Source organism: Plecotus auritus, assembly GCF_963455305.1.
Source record: "Plecotus auritus genome assembly, chromosome: 2".
Lineage (NCBI taxonomy): Eukaryota > Metazoa > Chordata > Mammalia > Chiroptera > Vespertilionidae > Plecotus > Plecotus auritus.
In genome coordinates this window covers 222,077,101-222,095,953 of record NC_137771.1, presented here as the reverse complement: position 1 = coordinate 222,095,953, position 18,853 = coordinate 222,077,101, and the positions used below count along the sequence as shown (strand labels likewise).

The following is an 18,853-nucleotide window of genomic DNA, read 5'->3' as shown; positions in this document are numbered from 1 at the left end:
AATTTGAAAGTCGTTCATTCAGCAAGTATTTGCAGCATTCCGTGAGGCGGGCACTGCTCCAGGTCAGGCTGTGCCGTGAGCATCAGTGACACACCTTGCTCCTGTGGAACTCCCATTGTAGGGGGCAGGAGGGACAGAACCAGCTAAATGCCAGGAAGACGGAGAGCAGGGAGAGGAGCAAGCTCTCAGGTGTCTCTCCTCATAAGGGCACTAATCCCCTCAAGAGGGCTCCCCTCCTGACCAAAGGCCCACCTCCAAATACCATGACATCAGAGATTGGGGTTCAACACATGAATTTGGGAGGAGCACAAATATTTGGTCCACAGCATCAAGTCTTAATCGATGTCCAAATGGCTCAATATCTCTCCGATTGTTTTGTCAAACTATGACCTCCTGGTTCATAGAGCGATGCTCAACCTCTGAGTCACGCCCGCCGGGCCCTCTCCGACTGTGATTGAAGACTTGCCTTTGCCCTTGATGCATGACCTCAGGCCCGTGTTCTGGTGCAGCTCCTCACCAGCAAAGCTGGCCACGTCTTCTGAATAAATGTCCCTCCTTCCTCTCCTGGTGCTTCTACGGAAGTCTGTTTACTGGCTGTCACCAAAGAGAGGCCCGGCAGGTCCTGTTTCAGGCCCGGCAGGTCCTGTTTCAGGCCCGGCCGCGCCACAGGCTGACCTCAGGGCGGACGCCACCAGGCGGTTGTTGGCCCTTTCAGAGGGGCCTCGGAGCACTCACCAGGCTTTGGTCCTTGCTCTGTGATGCAGGAAGAGCTCACACACTGCAGGTGGCTCTTGGCGGGCAGCAGGGGGTCCCCCAGGTTCAGCAGGAAAACCTGGCGTCCCCTTTCCCAGAGGGACCCGGCTCAGACCCACAGGACCTCAGAGTGGAGTGTTCCTCTGCCCCCACCATGACTGCCTTTCCTTCAGCACTGCCTACTTCATGTTCGTAAACTCCGTGGAGTTCTGCAGTTCTCAGCCAGGACAGTACCTTGGGCCTGCTGGGGCCTGCTCCAAGGACCCCCTATAATTGTCTGGGTGCAGCCTGCGACCCGGACTGGCTCAGAGCCCCAGGAGACTCAGGGCTCAGCCAGGGTTGAGAACTGTGACTAGGTCTCTTGACCTGGACAGCTAGCATAATTCATGAGAGAAAAGTTCATTTCCAAACTCAAGTGTCAGTTCTTCATGTTCATGTATTTCATCGTCATGCTGAAGCATCACGTGTGTGGTGAACGTGACCATGTTTACCCAAAGGCCAGTCCCCTGTGCCACGTCTGCCAGCAAGCCACTTCCCGGCTCTCAGGATGGCATCCTGCTGCCCACGCGAGGTGCTGGGCTGAGCCCACGTTGCAGCCGTGGCTGTCGCCCGCCCCCACTTGCCCCAGTTGCTATTTTTCATTGGGAGAGAATTCTAAGTATCGAGAGACAGATATGGCAGTGCGTTGTCATCTTCTTTTGTTTTTAATAAACTGTGTTTGTAATCCAACTGGCATAGGCTGTAGTGAGATAAATACTTACAGGCTGTTTTGTTCTGTGGGAAGTCTGAAATACAGAAAAACATTCTAAGTCCTTGAACTTCATAGTTTAGTCGTGAGCAACAGTTTCAGGCCATCTTGCTCGGACTTGGAACCCCATCCCACCTTGGGGACCACTGTTCTTTGCTTTAATAGTGCAAACTTGTCCTTTAGCAATGTCCAGAATCAAAATTTACAAAATATCAGAATTGGTTTATGCATTTTGAAATAATGTTAGTTCTGATCATGTACATCCATTGTGAGCTCCTTAAAAAATGCAGGATCATAGAAAGCATTTATTTTCATAAAAATTGCATGTAATTTCACCACTTGGTGATAATCATTGCAGGTTAGAATTTAGCTTCTTTCTATAATACATTATATAGTTACCTTGTTATATCTGTACACTAGAGGCCCGGTGCATGAAATTCATGCACAGATAGGGTCCCTAGGCCTGGCCAGTGATCAGGGCTGATCGGGCCTTCTGGCTGCTGGCTGGGGCCTTCCTTCCAACTGCCATCCAGGACCTCCCTTCCTGGGCTGCTGGCTGCTGGCTGCTGGCCGGGGCCTTCCTTCGTTCCACGCTGCCCCCTGGTGGTCAGCGCACATCATAGCGAGCGATCGAACTCCCGGTCTCCTGGTTGAACTCCTGAGGGGACACTTTGCATATTGGCCTTTTATATATATAGATATTCAAACATATATATTCATAATATATGTATATATTCCTTGAGATCATGATACAATACAATTTTGAGTATTTTGAGCATATTTCCATGTCATTAAAATCTATAACTTTTTTTTATAACTGCAAGATATATTATTACTATGGATGGACTTTACAATTTTCCTCAGTGGTGGTTGACATTCATTTTATTGAATAAGTAGTTTTTCATTGTCCAAATTATTTTTCACAAAAAGATTCCTAGAGTGGCTGGGTCAAAGGATTTTGCATGTTTAGTTAGTACTTCCTAAAAACACAGGAAAGCTAATGATTCTAAGCGATGACTGCGGTGAGAATGTTCTCCAAGATGCCCCGAGACTCTCAGGGGAGCCCTTAGCCATCAGGAACCCTGGTCTCCCTTCGACCGGAGGCATTGACAACCTCTTCTTTCTCTTTCCGATGGGCTCACCTCCAGGACCCAGAGATGCAGTGCTTGCTGCTGTCGGACGGGAAGCGTGCTGTCCATCAGAACCACGTGGTCACCCTCCCGGCTGAGGGTGGGGGCAGCATGGCCGCCATCAGCTTCACCGGGGCCTTGAAAATCCCTGTGAGTACCGGCCTAGGGAGAGTTTCCAAAGGGGGGGCGTCTGTGCATATGGTGGATGAAACTGGCCTGTTGATAACTAAGCTTAAGCTTAGCAAAGGCAGCTGTGATCAGCAGTGCACAGGTCAGAACCTCAGCAGGGCCCATTCATAGGCAGCTGGGCTCTGAGCAGGGCCACAGTGTCTGTCTGCCTCACACTATGTTTTAAAAAGTTTTGAAATTAGTTGTCTCCATTTAGAAATTCAGAAATTTCATAGACAATCAGGCCTCTCATCTTCCCTTGGAAAACCTGAGTCTCTGGCCCTGCTGGGCCTCCACGCCCTGTGTTCACTCCCTCCCAGCCACCGGCTGGCCCCTGAGGACCTGCGGTGGCCCCTGGGAGGCGCCGGCCCTGCGTTCTGCTCTGCGGGGTGGGCCCGCTCGGCTTTCTTCACCCATGAAAGTGCTTTAGGAGCCCAGACCTGGTCTCATTGACCCGTGTTCTACCAGGAAGGAGGGTGAGGGGTGCAGACAGAAGCTGATGGGCCACAGAACCTGGGCTTGTTCTTTGTTTAAAGATGAGGCGAGCTGTGTGCAGGGAGGTGGCTGATCCTGGCTCTGGGCAGACAGGCATGCGCAGTGCCTGCTGGTGGGCCCTGTATGTGACCAGATGTGAAGGAGATTCGAGGAGAAGGTGTTCAAGACAGGGCTGGGGCCCTCGCTGGTTTGGCTCAGTGGATAGAGCGCCGGCCTGTGGACTGAAGAGTGCCTGATTCGATTCCAGCCGAGGGCACATGCCTGGTTTGCAGGCTCGATCCCCAGTAGGGGGCATGCAGGAGGCAGCTGATCAATGATTCTCTCTCATCATTGATGTTTCTATCTCTCCCTCTCCCTTCCTCTCTGAAACCAATAAAAATATTTTTATTAAAAAAAAAAAAAAAAAAAGACAGGGCTGGAGGTGGTGAGATTTCTTGTTGGGTCAGAGTTTTCGTGTATTAAAGTCATGGGCTCCCTCAGCAGAGAACCGGGGGACTGTCAAAGGACATGTAGAAGCCGTTTTCTTCTAACACGGTGACCAGAGAGGCGGTGAGGGCAGAACAGGAGCAGAAGCAGCTGGAAGAAAGAGAGCGACCCTGCCCATGGGCCATGACGGCCAGGCCTTGGGGACCGCTCTGAGAAACTCCTGAGCTGCTGCCCGTGGGCACTCGTACTCACAGGAGCAAGCATGGATCTCACACAGCCAAGACCAATTCACTGGTGCTCGCCCTCCGTGAGAGGGGCAGCGGGACGCAGCCCCAGAGGCCCCTGAGAGCGTGTGTGGGGCTGGAGGGCGAAGGGCGCACCCCGAGCGTAGAATCACGCAGTCACAGCCATAAAGGGACTTGGGAGACCCGCTGTGGAACAGATGAGGCTGGGGGGGCCTGGAGCCCGGAGCCGCTTCAGTCACGGGCACTGCAGCCCAGCCTGGCCGCCCGCCATTGAAAGAGAGAGAGCTCTGGGCTGGCCTGCAGGAAACACTGGTTTTAAATAGGAGTTTATTTTAAAAAGTGTCTTGTTAACAACTAGTAACCTTTCTGCTGTACCTATTGTGTAGCTGCCTCGAATACTTTTACTGAAAGTGGGGTACACACTAGTTAAGAAATGCAAGGGTTTGTACAGAGAGCCCTGGCTAGGCTCACCCCAGCCCTGCCTCCAAGGAGCTGGGTGTCCCAGCAAGTGTCAGCCACTCTGAGCCCCCACTCCCTCATCCATCACTCGGCTCAACGCCTGGTGTCATGCTTACTGCTGTTCAGGATTGAAGGAGGTCACTTAATTAGAGCTCTGAGCACAACGCCAGCTACACGGTGAGGATGCAGTAAATCACACACACACCCTCCTGCTGGGGTATCCCTTGTGCAAACATCAGCACTCTGAACACTGAGCTCCTGGAGGAGTTCAGGGCACAGAGGAGTCCTCTAGCCACTGACGTAGATGGCTGCATGCTTCACCTCGCTGTGGCGGGGCCTGGGCACACGCAGCGTTGGGAGGCCGGGAGGGGCGTGTGACCCGGTCCTCACTAAACTCCCCCGGCGGTACCTGGAATTGTCTCACAGGCGCCCGCGCTCTCTAAAAGGAGACCGACAGGGACCACAGACCAGCACTGTCAGGCAGCCAGCAAACCCCGGCCCTCGGGTCCTCATGAAGATCTGCGTTGCTCTCCTGGGTGTCCCCCCCGGACCCACAGGTGGGGCACAGGCGGGGTGCAGGCAGGGTGCAGGCGGGGTGCAGCAGCCCACATCCCTTACAGAACGGGCACATGCTCTGTGTCCCCGTCACTGTATAACGTGCGGTGGTTCTGAGTTTTGGTTTCAGGGGAGAAAGGAACAGCATGAAATACTCAGTAACCAGATGACTCTCGCTTCGTCCTGAACTCCTTCCGTAGCTAAATGTTCAGAGCGAAGTGGTGTGAGCATCACATCCGTGCATATTGGCACTGACTGAGCTGATGTAAAGACGTGAGTTTCTATCTTAAAGGGCAGCCGTGAGCTGTAGGAGCCTGCGGGAGTGGCCCAGGACCCCGCATCCTAGGCATCCTGTACAGCCACATGCCCCCTCTCCCCGCCCCGGCGGTGCCAGCCAGCCCAGAGCTGTGGTGTGTGACGGGCGTCGGGGAGTTTGTGGCTCGGTAGCATATTGACGTGAACGCAGGGAGTGCACCTTTGGGATAAGCGGGCTCGCTCTCTTTCAGGGTGTGGTCGAGTTCTCCCTGTGCCTGCTCTTTGCGAAGCTGGTCAGCTATACGTTCCTCTTCTGGCTCCCTCTCTACATCACAAACGTCGGTGAGTACCTGTGGCGGGAAGCACGGGCGTCAGGTTCTGTGCGGAGGCTGTGACCCGAACTCCCTTTAGCTGCTGGTCCCTGGGACTTGGGAAGGAGAGGCACCCACGATGCATGAAGATGTGAGAGACACTTGGAACCCAGCGACATGAGTAGTGGACATGTACAGACAAAAAGGCAGCTGGGCTGGGCATGTTTTGTTGCCATGGCAACAACCTTGATGGGGTTAAAGGGCTGACATGTCCGTCCCAGCTGTGGCTGCTGGTTTCACGGGGTCTTTCTGTTCTGGGGCAGCCTGCGTTTAAATCTAGTTCCATCAGACGTTGGGCCACAGCAGCTGGCGAGCAGGAGCAGAGGCCCTGGGGAGCTGAGATAATAAGTGTTTGATGGTCTGACCTGGAAATGGCTTCCTGGGGATGAGCTCCAATTTGAGGGAAGAGCAGACAGTATGTCTTATTTCCGAAGTCCAGCAGGGCTGACGCTGTAGGTGGTGACAGAACGTACCAGCTCAGGAGCAGTGTGCACGCCCCGTGTGTGACCACAGCAGGAAAGGCAAGAGGGGTCCAGACGTTCCTAAGAGAAAAGATCCCGGACCAGGGGCTGCAGCCTCGCTTGAAAGGGGATGAGGATGGGCAGGGTGGGATGGTCAGGGAAGGACAGTCAAATAGGACCCCGAACTTCTGGGTGTCCCCTTGAGAGGTGGGGAGATGCCGGCTCTGCTGAATGGACAGGGAGGAGAAATGTGGAATGTGCGTTTGCAGGGTGCAGACCGCATGTTCCCAGTGTCATAAGGACAAGCGGACGTGGCCTGCGCCCGAGCAGGAGAGCTGAATGTCACAGGATGGAGGCTGAGGGGACAGTGAGGGGACCAGCATGTTAGCAGGGGCGGGGTCTGTGGGGGGCAGGGAAGGCAGGCAGGAGCTCGGGGATCCTTCCCTGTCTAGCGACCCCACTTCTGTCCTGTGCTGCATGGAGCCCTGGCGACCCTGAACCAAAGTGGGTGCCAAGGAGACTCAGCAGGACCAGTGCTCATTTGGGGGGCGAAGTGATTAGTTCTCATCTTTCTGGGAGCCCACCCACGTGCTGGGCTGCTTGTTTCCTCCCGTCGGCGTTAACTGGCTGCTCCTCGGGGTGCATCATGCTTGGGAAGCAAAAGGATGTGGCGGGAGCATCTTCCTCACAGCGACGCCCTTCATTCTGACAGATCACCTGGACGCCAAGAAGGCGGGCGAGCTGTCCACCTTGTTTGACGTGGGCGGGATCTTCGGTGAGTCCATCCCACCTGCTCCTTGCGTACAAGCAGTGGCACATGAGCACCCAGGGCTGGGGACCCCTCAGAGCTGACTTACCACGGAGAGGACAGTGTGCCCCCAACATGTGCCACCTGAGTGGGCGTATCCCCTCCCGCGTCTGGCTCGGCCTCTGCATGTGAGCTCTGTCAGAGACAGGGCCCAGCGGGCGGCAAGCGGGTGGTGGTAGTAACCGGACAGGCGGGGGCTTTCGGGCCTGAAGCAGACCCGAGGCTCCCGCGTTGTCTTACTGGGAGGTGCCTCCGGGTCACTCGTGTCTGACCACAAGCACATCGGCCTGTTCGGAGGTCAGGCATCGCCGAGGCGGCTTCCTGCTAAGGGGACGTGGAAGGGGACTGGGGAGGGGACGTCACTGCCTTCTCGCCGCTGTGCCTATATGTGTATCCTGCTTCCTCTCCATGGGCCTTGCCCAGGGAGGCAGCCCTCAGCACCACCCTCTGCATGGCAGGTGGCATCCTGGCAGGGGTCATCTCGGATCGGCTGGAGAAGAGGGCCTCCACCTGCGGGCTGATGCTGCTGCTCGCGGCCCCGACGGTGAGCTGCCCCTCCGCTATCACCCTCTGTCCTCCACCAGCAAGCACTCTCCCGCCGGCCCAGGCTCACTCCATCCACGGCTCAGACCTCCCTCGGCAAACCCCGTGGGCCTGCAGAGCCCCGGCCTCCCCCACCCACTGCACATCAGGGCCCTCCCCGCTTTCTCCCCCCAGACTCCCACTGATCCTTCAGGATCCCAGGCGCCATCCCCTCCTCCCGTCAGCGCTGACCCCGCCCATCATGTTCACAGCAGGTCACGCTGCTTTTTGGTATTCAGTGGAGCACGACCTTGGCAGGTGACTTTCCGCTCCGCAGCTCAGTTCCTTATCTGCAAAGTGAGGAGACAGCAGCAGCACCTCACATTGTCAGTGCAAGGGTTAAATGAAACATTGTATCGTGGCTGTGTTCACAACATGTTACATCTCCCATCATTACTCCCCAACTTACACTGTAATTACCTGGTCTGCCACTCCACTGGGCTGCGCTTGTCCCCTGACCCGGCCTAGATTTCAGTCATCCTGGGTGGTGGGCACTGCCCCGCACACACTCAAAGACCCTTCACTAAGGAACTGACTGCGTGTGGCCCCCAGGCCTCGGGCCCCCGCTTCCCCAGTGCAGCTGTGGGGTCAGTGGTTAGACTCCAGGAGAACCGTCCCAGCCCAGTCCTCTGGCCCAGGAGCTCAGAGAAGGAAGCACCGCAGGGTCCCCAGCTCAGGTCCCCCAGCTCAGCCAGCGCGACCGGGACCCGCGTGTCGGGGACAAGGCCAGTGGCTTCTGTGCTGGGCCCTCCACAGACACCTGCCTTCAGCTCGCCCAGCCAGGGAGCGGGGCCTCCGTTCTGTTCAGGGCTGCCCCGGTCTGGTTGGCTCCTGAGAACCACCTGCCTGGCTTCTCGGCAGCACAGACTCCAGGGCACTCTCTCAGCCACTTGTCGTAAACCACTGCTCCCCTGTTTTCGCCCGTTCACAGCTCTACATATTCTCCACCATCAGCAAAATGGGTCTGGAAGCCACCATCGGTGAGTCCACAGGCCCTCTCTTCTTTCACACACGTCTTTTGACCCCGCAGCTTGGTGAAATGAAATGAAAAATTAACTAAGGAGCCTTTAGCTGGTGTAACGGGAGCATTTGGCGAGACTGAACTAGTCCGCGTGTCCCTCTGTGGGTGGGGACGGTGGGAGAGGCCCACAGGACTCCTGCTCCCGGCACAAGGCCTGCCCGTTTGCAGGTTGAGGGCCAGTGTGGGAGGGGACAGGCCACCTGGCCTCGGGCAGTGATGGGCCTTAGGTGCCCGGTGGCCGGGAGCCACTCAGAGGCCAGATGTCACCTGCACCCCCAGCAGGTGAGAGCAGGCAGGAGCGAGGCAGGCAGCTCCAGCCTTTCTCCCAGCTGGCTCCTGTCACTGCCATTCTGGGGCAGTTTCGTAACCCTGAAGGCTGTTTTTAACTCGCACTGTCAACTCCTGGCTCTGACACTTAGAAATATGTTTCCATGCTAACAAGCCAGCAGGGGGATGGGCAGGGATGAAGGCTGGGTGTGACCCCACGGAAAGTTACGGGAAGGCAGGTTGCTAATGGGGGGATATCACGGAGGTTGCTGCTACCCCTGGCCCAGAAGCCTCTGCACAGAGGAATGTGAATGCGTTTCAGAAACAGGCACCGTGGTACCTCGGGGCCTCCGCCCGTTTCCCTCGGAGCGGGTGCAGGGAAGGCCTGCCGCTGCAGATAAGGCTGTGGCTGGCCTGGCCAACAGACCACAGGGCATTTGCTATCCTGGGGCACATGTGTGGTCACGTGTGTACTCGGTGCCCCGGGTTCTTACCCCCTTGGTGTGTCGGCAGCGGCTATCCATTGCGGTGGAAGAACGGAGTTCTGGGTCCGAGCACAGCCTGACTCTTGGGAAAGTGGCTGGACTTGCCAAGCAGGTCTTGGGGCAACTCTAAAGGAGGTGTTTATGACAATTGCCCCGGCAGGCCCCCCGCCCTGGGTTTGTGGGCCACCTTCCCATCGTCCCCCTGGGGCAGGACCCCTTTGTGATGCCAGGCTGCCCACTAGGGTTTGCTGAGACTCCCAGGGGCCCAGTTCTGCTCCCTAAATCCCCTGTGGTTTCTGGTTTCCACAGCCATGCTGCTGCTCTGCGGGGCCCTGGTCAGCGGGCCGTACGCGCTGATCACCACCGCCGTCTCCGCAGACCTGGTGAGTGGCACGCGTCTCAGCACAGAGCCGGGGGACAGGAGGGCAAGCGCTGGCCGAGGTGGTACCTCTTCCATCCATGACGGCAATGGTTTCTATTAGTACCATGCTGTGTTTAGAAAAGCACTTTTTAAAAACATTTTTTTCATTGATGTCAGAGAGGAAGGGAGAAGGAAATAGAGAAACATCAATGATGAGAATCATTGACTGGCTGCCTCCTGCACGCCCCCCTCCCCCCACTAGGGATTGAGCCTGCAACCTGGGCATGTGCCCTGACTGGGAATCGAACCATGACCTCCTGGTTCATAGGTCGACACCCAACCCCTGAGCCATCGTGGCCAGGCTAGAAGCACTTTTTAAAATGACCGGTGTCTGTCCATTTAAGAGTTTCCTAAGCAAATGAGCGGAGGTTGTAGTTCCCATTCTATAAACGAGGAGGCTGAGGTCAGGCCAGTGGTCCGGCTCACCCCTCCGTGCTGGCCTCACAGACCGTGGGACTGTGCACCCAGAGCCCACCCTGGGGCCACAGCAGTGAGGCCGGCTCCTTCCGGGTTCGGCCCACTCTGGGTGCCCACCCTGTGCCCGACCCTCTGCTGGTGTGGGGTCTGCAGACAAGCCATTCGGGCTCCCAGCTCTAGAAGGACATGTTCCAGACAGGAAGCCACCATGGTGAAGAGGTAGTCGCTGTGCAGGACAGTCTGTGTCAATGCCACGGTGGCAGGAACTACCCTCAGCCTTGGGACCCCCAGGGACCACTGACCATCTTCCTGGAAAGGGGCAGCTGCTCAGGTGACAGGTGACTCCCAATCCCGGAGACCCCGGTCCAACCCGAGGAGGCAGGCCATTCTCACCTCACCGTGGAGGACAGACATGTCACACGGTATCATATGCCGGCACCTGAAGGGAGCGCGGCACTAAAATACAAAATCTTTTAAAAAGTAGTTCCCTGTATAGAGAATGGAGAGAAGAGACGTATGCCAAACACAGTAAGTTATGCACACCCTGCCCTCCAAGGGGAAGCGAGCCTCCCGCTCCTCAGGTGTGGGTTGTCTGCCACCTCCTTCCACAGGGACAGGAAGGTAATGTGACTCGGGATACCTGACAGACCCGACCTCTGCCAGCGGTCAAGGTCAGTGGCAATAGTGATAAGCCATGTCGACACGTGTGCCCTTGATATGAAGGGCTGAAAATGGCACTTAACCTCTAGTTTTTCTCCCCCAAACCATCTCCCCATCTAACCATGAGGAAAACATCAGACAGATCCCAGCAGAGGGGCATCCGACTCCTCACAACTGTCCAGGCCACCAGGACCAAGGGAAGTCTGGGAATCCGTCATAGCCAACACGATGACTCAGTATCCTGTGGGTTCCTGGACGGGAACCTGGGACAGAAAGAGATGAAATTAAACATCCGATAAAAAACCGAATAACGTGTAGATTTTAGTTAATGACGCATCTGTACTGGGTGGTTAATTATAACAGATGCAGCATAACCGTGTAAGGAGAGAACACGGGAAGTGGGTGCAGGACTTACAGCCGCTCTGAAGCCTTGCCTGTCTTTCCAAGGTGGTTCTGAGGGCAGAGGCCCATGCTCAGAGCTGCCCGCAGAGTCATTGTGTGGGTTGCCCTGTGGAAGGCGATGCTCATTTCTCCCCCTGACGCCCCTGGCACGACCTTCACACCCGGTTTTCCCTCTCTTCAGGGGACTCATAAAAGTCTGAAAGGAAACTCCCACGCCCTCGCCACCGTGACCGCCATCATCGACGGCACCGGGTCTGTAGGTACGTGGGTATTTTTAGCTCTAAAATTTAATTGTCACAGGGGAGCCGCACTGTCACGTCCTAATTAACAGATGCCACGATTCCGATTGCTTCGGTGATGTTGGGATCAACCGGCCTTCTTAAAATACGAGCAGAGCAGAAGCGCATGCAAGCTCAGGGGACAAGGGGTGTGGCACAGTCTGTCCTCTTTAGCCTGATGGTTCCGGGGACGACATGGGCATGAGGCTGGTTGGAACTCTTTTCGTCAGTGTGAAAGCACCCGGGGTTTCATAAAGCCACCTGGCAGCAAACTCCGCCCGGCCCGCGGCCCTCTGGCCCGGGGACTGTGTCGCTGTCATCTCTAGGACAGACCCTTATGGAAATGGGAATGGCAGGAAAACCAACAGGTCCCAAAGCGAGCCGGATTCCAGTGTTCGCAGCCTTGCTGAGGTTCCGGGAGATAGTTCAGTGGCGTATTCCGAAGGACAGGAAGGTGTTAAAATACACAGCTCATCCTCAGAGAGGGGCAGGGGGCACTGGTAACCGCCAGCCTGTTCTTACCAGCCAGTCCGAAGGCTGGCAGCCGCGGGCAGCCCTGCCCTTCCTGGAGCTTTCGTGTGCACCGCGACTGCTCCCGGCGGAGGCCCAGAGCCACCTGTGCGGGCCCTTGGCCGCCCGTTGTCTAGGAGTGGGGCTCAAGCTTCCGTGTTCCCCAGGTCATAGCAGCCCCGTTGTTGTCCTCATCGTTGGTGCCTTCATTTTGCCGGATCTGGGGGTGGCTTTGAATTTGCTGGATGGGGCTAGTGCCTACCTCCCTGATGTTGGTTTTAAAGTGAGATCATCCCCTTTGGGGCATCTCTCGGGCCTGCAGACGTGTCTAGGAAAGAGAGATGGGTGCTCTGCCCCCTGGCGTCTGCGGGCAGCTCGACTCCCTGCATGGAGCAGGCCTGCTGTCCCCGGCTCACGTGGCCCACGGGAAACTGCCGCAGCTGGAAGTCATGCTCAGGGGAAGTCGGGCTAGGGTGGACTGGGGCTGTCCAGCCTGCGCTCCGCCTCCTGTCCCCGAGGCCTTGGCGTGAGTCCGTCGACTCCCACTGTGAGCCGCTGTTAGAGGCCATCACAGCTGCTGGCAGCACCGGGTTGCTGCCAGAAAGCAAGGATGGGGCCCAAAAAGAAAAAGGAATGAATGAGGAGAAAAACACATCTTTCTTGATATTCTCAAAACAAGGGGGAAGCAGAGGTAGCTGCCTAAGAGGGAGTGGCTGCACCTGTAAAGGGGCTGCTCTGAGCTGTGTGGGAGAAACCCAGGCACAGGTCTGAACCCCTCGACCTCACGGAGGAAGAAAGAGGCCACCCGAACCACGTGTGACCCCTCACTGACCCGCAGCCCTCGCTGACGTGCTGGACGGTCGCGCCCACACGCAGAGGCCTGGCAGGGACCCGGACCTCCAGGGTCTGCCGCTCCAGTGCACAGGCCCTGAGGATGCGGTCGCCATGGAAACGGTACACGCTTATTCAGCGCTGTGTCTCCCTCATTATTTCTCTCCGAAGTGCTGCCCAACGTGGCAGAAGCAGAGAAAGGCTCGAGGGGACATGCCCGCCGGCAAGGCCATGGTGTCTGAATTCTGCCGTCCCTTGGTGCGTTTGTCGATACGGAGTTTGAGGTGGGAGCGACCTGTGTCACACGGAGGAGTCCACGGTGGTGCTTAGCCCAGGCCTTCGTTTCCGGCCTTGGTTTCCCCGGGGGCTCCCATCTTTATCTCTGAGGCCTCTCTCCACCCGCTGTGCCCTGGGCACCAGGGGCCCTCGGTCTGTTCACACGCCCTCATCGCTGGCACGGGGGCTCTATTTGTCTTTGTTACATTTTTTTCTGCTATTTTCTGTGGGTTTTTTGTGTGGTTTTTTTTTTCTGGAAAACTTACTATTCAGATGTTGAACTTTCTGGATTGACCTTCCATTTTCTTTTCTTTCCTTCCACCGGCACCGTGTTTCTCTTCTTTCTCGGAGGCGTTCTTGGCGGTCCGACCTCCGTAGCTCCCTTTCCCGCTGGCTCGCATAGTGTTACTATTCATTAGGCTCGCCTGCCCTTGGTGTGGCCTCCTCTTACTGCCTGGCTGCGGTTAGACGGAGTCACGGAAATTGCCGACACCAGCCCGGTTTTCAGACACAGAAGTGGACCTTTCGGATGGCTCAGCCTAATTGTCCGTTAGCTCTGAGGGTATTACACTACTGGAATTCTCTTCTCCCCAGTCTGGGCGTTTCCTGCTCATTTGCTTCGCTGAGCGTTTCTCAGATACGGTCAGATCTTGGCCCGGCCCTTCATACATTCGTACTTCAGGACGAGCCGCTGAGCACCTATTAGAAACCCTGCTCGTGGGAGGGCATGTCACTGCTGGTCCTCAGGGTCGTGGGTCCGCCTGGAATCTGGAGGAGATGCCCCCAGTGCCCAGGGGGCGGGGGCATTGGCTACCAGCATCCTGCTGTGTGTGGGAGGGCAGGCGGCGGCTCGGCGGACGCTGGTGGCCTCCCCTGCACTCCCCTGTGCCTGGCTGCTGACTCATCCTGCCCTGCACTGGCCTTGATGTCCGGAGCCCAGAGCCTCGGGTGCAAATTCTCCAAAGGTTAAGCTGTGCTCTCCTGCAGGAGAGGGGGTGCTAGGGGGTGTGCACTGGAGTATTGACGTTGGGGAGGAGAAACCTGGGATGGGGTGGGGGGACATATGGAACAGTGCTTTAGACAAGATCACAGCCAACTCCCCTTTTCCTCCCCCGCTGCCTCCCCCTCCCACCCTCTGCTCCTTCCGCCCTCCCTCGCTCCTGGGCCTGGATGGGCCTGGCTCTGAGCCGGGGTCCCATCGTCTTCCTCTAGAACAGGGAAGTAGCACCTGCCACGTCTGTTGTCGTGTCCTTTAAAACCCATCCTCCAGGGACCGGCGCCTTCTCTCACCTCCCTTCTCTTTGTGGGCTTATGACTTTTTTAATTCAATTGTGGCTCGTTCTGTGGTGTTGGGAGGTTATAGAACAACCTACGGTGTTCACCTGGAAGTTCTTCTGAGACAAAGAAAACTAGTCACATCTCAGGTGATAAAAGTAGGAAGTGCTCTTTGCAAGCACTTGCGGGAGTGTCAGTACATAAAGTAGTAAAGTGGGAACCTCCATCTCTGAGACTAAACCTCAGAGTTCATGCCTTGGTGTGAACGCTTCATACTTCTCCCCCCATCAGACAGCTCACCATCCACACACGTATCACAGTCATTCCATCTCCTGCAGGAGAATAAGTCACCAAACCCAGCCGCAGACATTCTTGCACAGGAGCCTTTGTGCATTTTAAGGAATATTTGTTTTCTTCTGTTTTTATAATTCTTTAAAAAATTGTGGTCCTAATTTTAGACTTAAGAAAAGTTGCAAACAAGTACAAAGAATTCACACAGTGTTTGCCTTAGCATCTCCCCCATGCTCTCCCCCCACACATTTACAACACGCACCTATCCACGCACATGTACACTTATGGATACATAAGCATCTTTTTTCTGAACCTCTTAAGAGTAAACTGCATTCATGCTTCCCCTTCACCAGTAACTATGTAGTCAGTATGTATTCCCCGAAACCAGAAACTCCCTGACATGAGCTCAGAACAATGATCAGAATCAGGAAATTAACACTGATACTGTATCAGTATCTGTGCACCTGTGCACCTTACGTTTCTCCAAATAATATTTTATAGCATTGGATTCAGATTTCTTTATTATAAAATGTTTCAATAGGATCAATGGATCAAAAGAACATTTTAATGACAATACATATTTTAGATTTGCTTCTAGAAAAAGGTTGTGCCAATCGTGCCCTCGGCAGGACTGAATATAATTAAGCTTCTTACCCCTCACCACTCTGGCAGGTGAGGATGCGACGCTACTGTTTTCCTGCTTTTGCTTAATTATCAGTGAGGGTCTGAGCCCCGTTCGGTACTGCAGACAGTCCCGCCCCAGACCGTCCTCACGCAGAACGCGTGCCCACTTGCCTCGTTTCAGGAGCGGCCCTGGGCCCTCTGCTGGCCGGGCTCATCTCCCCGTCGGGATGGAACAACGTGTTCTACATGCTGATGTTTGCAGATGGCTGTGCCTTACTGGTAAGTCTGTGGCTGCTCGTCCAAGCAGCCTTTTGTGAGCATCTCTGTGTGGCACCTTCCCCGAGGGCTCCTGCAGCTCTCAGGGACATTGTCCCTTCTCTAAATGTCGCTGCCTGAGACCCTTCCTCTTCCTGGTTTAAACAGAGGGCAGAAGCAGAAGCAGCCCATCTGCTGGTGCTGCAGGCCATGCAGAGAGGCAAAGTGCAGGCGCCCCCTGGGGGTCCCGGCCCTGTCACCTGCAGGCCAGAGGGACTGCCCATGGCATGTGGTCAGACGGGCGGCCGGCTCTCACATCCACCAGCCCACCCTCTCCAGTGCATGCAGCAGCCAGGCTGGCGGGGCCTCCCTGTCGGGAGCGGTGCGCACAGGCCGGACTTCCCTCATGTATCCGAAGTTGAGCTCTGTCCTTCAGAATTGTCACCACCGCTTAGGGCTTATCCGACACTGACAAACAGCAAGTATTTTCCTCCTGTTTTCCTCTCTTAGTGATCCGCTTTTTATAATCACAGGCTTCTTCCTACTCACACTTCTCATGTTTGGAACTTGGTAGAATTGATGTCAGAAAAATGCCTCTTCTCTCTAGTTTATACATTCGAGGGACTTCTAAGCTCCCGCTTAAACCTGAAGCCTCCAAGGAAACCAGCGTTCCTGCCCTCGGGCTTCTGGCTGAGGTTCTGGCTGAGGCTCGGTCCTGGGTCCTGCGTGACTGTGTGGGTTTCACGCCATCCCCCAAACCCTCCCCCAGCGCCCGCTGCCTTCGCCTACTGGCACAGCATCCCAGAAACAGACGTCCCTCGGGGACCCGTTCCGAGCCCCCGGGCACTGCCCACCGTGGGGGCTGGTGTCACACTTGGGGAAAGACTAGAGGCACACAAAGAAAACCAGTTAAATTCGGGTGGTGCTCGGTCCTTCGTCTGGACTTGGGAGCTGGTTCTGAGCCCTCTCGGCACGAAAGAGATCATGAAGGCGAAGAGCTCGGCCAAGGCGAAGGCTGGGCTGTCTCGGTTCACCCGGCAGCATCAGCAGCGCGTGGGGCTGCGGGGCGGGCAGCGAGCTCCAAGTCCCACCGGGCCGGGCTGTTCCCAGGACGACCGCCTCAGCCCCCAGAGCCCGTGCTGAAGGCTCGCCTGGCTCTGAGCCACCTGCGCGGCTCCCAGACCCCCCTGTGTCACCATGGTTGTGGGTCACCTTGTCTTATTTTCTGTCTTTTCCAACTGGGACATTTTATGATTGGACTCACTTCATTTAAACATGGTCTCTCCTGCAGCCTCATTTCCAGCAGCGCGTCCTCCATAGGGATTCGTCAGCAGCGGCCCTGCGCTGGGGCTTCCTGCCTGTGCGCAGGCCTCGAGGCCTTTTTGTTCTGAAGCAGTGTCCCTGGGGCAGAGGCTGGCATGTGCTGGGAGAGCCCAGAAGGCCGGCTCCGTGGGGGCAGGGCAGGGTCTGCAGTGACTGGGTCTCGGCAGGCACTCGGGGTCTCCGTGGCAGTGACAGTGGTCTTGTCTTTGTTTGGGTGCAGTTCCTGATCCGCCTCATACACAAGGAGCTGAGCTGCCCAGGGTCAGCGACAGGGGATCAAGTTCCGTAAGTCCCCCCTCCCCCCTCCCCCACCCTCCTCCCCGTAATTACAGCGCTGCCTCAGATGTCGCTCTGGCTTATCTGCCGCCCACACCTGGCTGCTCTAAGGGAAGAAAGACAACTCCCCGCTTCCCCTTCATCCCACATCTCGCTAGCTCCCCTTTTCCTTTCTCATAAACGGCTGCTGTGGATCGATCCTGGTCATCTCCCCTCCAGATCTGAGTGAAAGACGGGGAGACGGGAGACTGCCTCCTTTGTTCTCAGGGAGCTGGGCTCTAGTTCTCAGGTGGCAGCCGGAGCTCAGCCCGGCCCCTGCCCCCTTCCTGTCTCAGCTCCCCCCTTGGTCCCCAGGGCTGTGGGGTGGGGCGGGGCTGGGCGGGAAGCCCCCAAAGAGGGGAAGGAAGCTGGCACTCCCTCCGAGGGGCTTGTGCAGGGCCAGGGGCATCTGTCCTCCCACCGCCCGTCTGTGTGACCAGCTTCAATTTCACCCTTTCCTTTCAGGTTTAAGGAACACTGACCACTCGGTCCTGTGGAGGGACACCGGGCCGTCCACACACTGTCTTTCAAGGAAAAGTCCAAATAAAGGATCCTGTGTTGAAAAGAATGACTTACTCCTGCCTTTTGCACATGCACCTGGAGAAGACACAAAAGCCACCTTGAGAACTCCCTCCCGGCACTGTTTCCGGCGGGCCTGGCGCTCGGCACCGCAGTGAGGAGGTGCCGTCGCCATGGCGGAGCCCGGGGGCACCCGGCAGGTGCTGTGGGACACTCAGGTGCCCTGTCTCTCAGGTATTTCGCGTGGAATGCTAGAATGGGGTGAGTGCCCGAGGGCAGGGACTGAAGACAGTCAGCTCCAGCAACACAAGGGAGGAGGCAGCCAGCAGACAGCCCCTTCCCAGATGGAGCCTCGCAACTGGGTCAGAACGGACGGAGTCAGATGCGGGCACTTCCTCTCTGTGCCCACCTGACAGCCACTGTGAGACGAGCAGCGATGAAGCGTCCACGCCTGCGGGGCCCGGAGGCGCCGGGAATGCCAGCCCCAGGCCCCCGTGATTCCTGCCATCCCAGCTCCAAGGGCCCTGCACTGCTGGTCCCCTGTGGTGTCCAGGAGGACGGGGCAGGGGCCTGGGGGCTGAGGGGGAGGCACTGGCAGTGGGCGGGCCCCAGTGCAGAATGTGTTCACGCCCCGCAGGCCACACACCTGGGACCGGGTTTGTTTATTTATTTAGAGTGTGCGCTGTGCTGTGGGCGCCTAGCACACAGGGCATTGTTATTTATTAAGACAGACTGATTGTTTCCTGGCCACTGTTCTCTCGGTTGTTGCCTAGCAAAACCCTTATCTACCCTTTGAAATAAAATGTTTTTTTAAAAAACTCAATCAGAATGGTGATTGTTCCTGCTCACTTTCCAATAGAACTGCGTGTTCTTGGTTTTCTGTTCCAGCAGAGAAGGGCCACCCTGCTGGGGAGCAGGCCGAGCTTCCTTTAAATACAGGATGTTTTGTAAATCATGCAATTGAAGGCATATGCCAAGATTTGTCCTTGACTGTGAAATGTCACACAGGGGAGGAGCGGGCTGCACTTGAAGTTGCACGCTGGAGTGCATGCTTTCAGACTTGCCCACACTGGCATCTTCCAAGTCTGCGTGACGCACATTTTCCTCCGAAGGATGCCGAGGATAGCACTCCCCGCTGCCCCTTCACAGCGTGAAGGGCGGAGCTCAGAGCCGGTCAAGGTCACCACCAAGGTCAAGGTCACCATCGTCATTCCACGAGGGTCAGAG

General features: G+C 56.3%; 1 protein-coding gene across 8 annotated transcripts in view; it reads left to right on the top strand.

Annotated features, from left to right (window-relative positions):
* The window catches only part of SLC37A1 (solute carrier family 37 member 1), a gene marked incomplete at its 3' end in the record, with an annotated part of 54,661 nt that extends 36,213 nt beyond the window's left edge, over positions 1-18,448 (top strand). For 5 of the 8 annotated variants that reach the window (XM_080656924.1, XM_080656922.1, XM_080656927.1 and 2 more), the window contains 10 exons: positions 2,650-2,781; positions 5,486-5,576; positions 6,779-6,841; positions 7,333-7,418; positions 8,388-8,436; positions 9,539-9,612; positions 11,311-11,389; positions 15,396-15,493; positions 17,013-17,077; positions 17,573-18,448. In XM_080656924.1, the coding sequence (XP_080513050.1) occupies positions 2,650-2,781; positions 5,486-5,576; positions 6,779-6,841; positions 7,333-7,418; positions 8,388-8,436; positions 9,539-9,612; positions 11,311-11,389; positions 15,396-15,493; positions 17,013-17,077; positions 17,573-17,588 (753 nt within the window). Of the gene's footprint in view, positions 1-2,649; positions 2,782-5,485; positions 5,577-6,778; positions 6,842-7,332; positions 7,419-8,387; positions 8,437-9,538; positions 9,613-11,310; positions 11,390-15,395; positions 15,635-17,012; positions 17,082-17,572 lie in introns of those variants that run through there. The other 3 variants (XM_080656921.1, XM_080656920.1, XM_080656926.1) reach the window with 2 other exon arrangements.
* Positions 18,449-18,853: the final 405 nt, after the last annotated feature.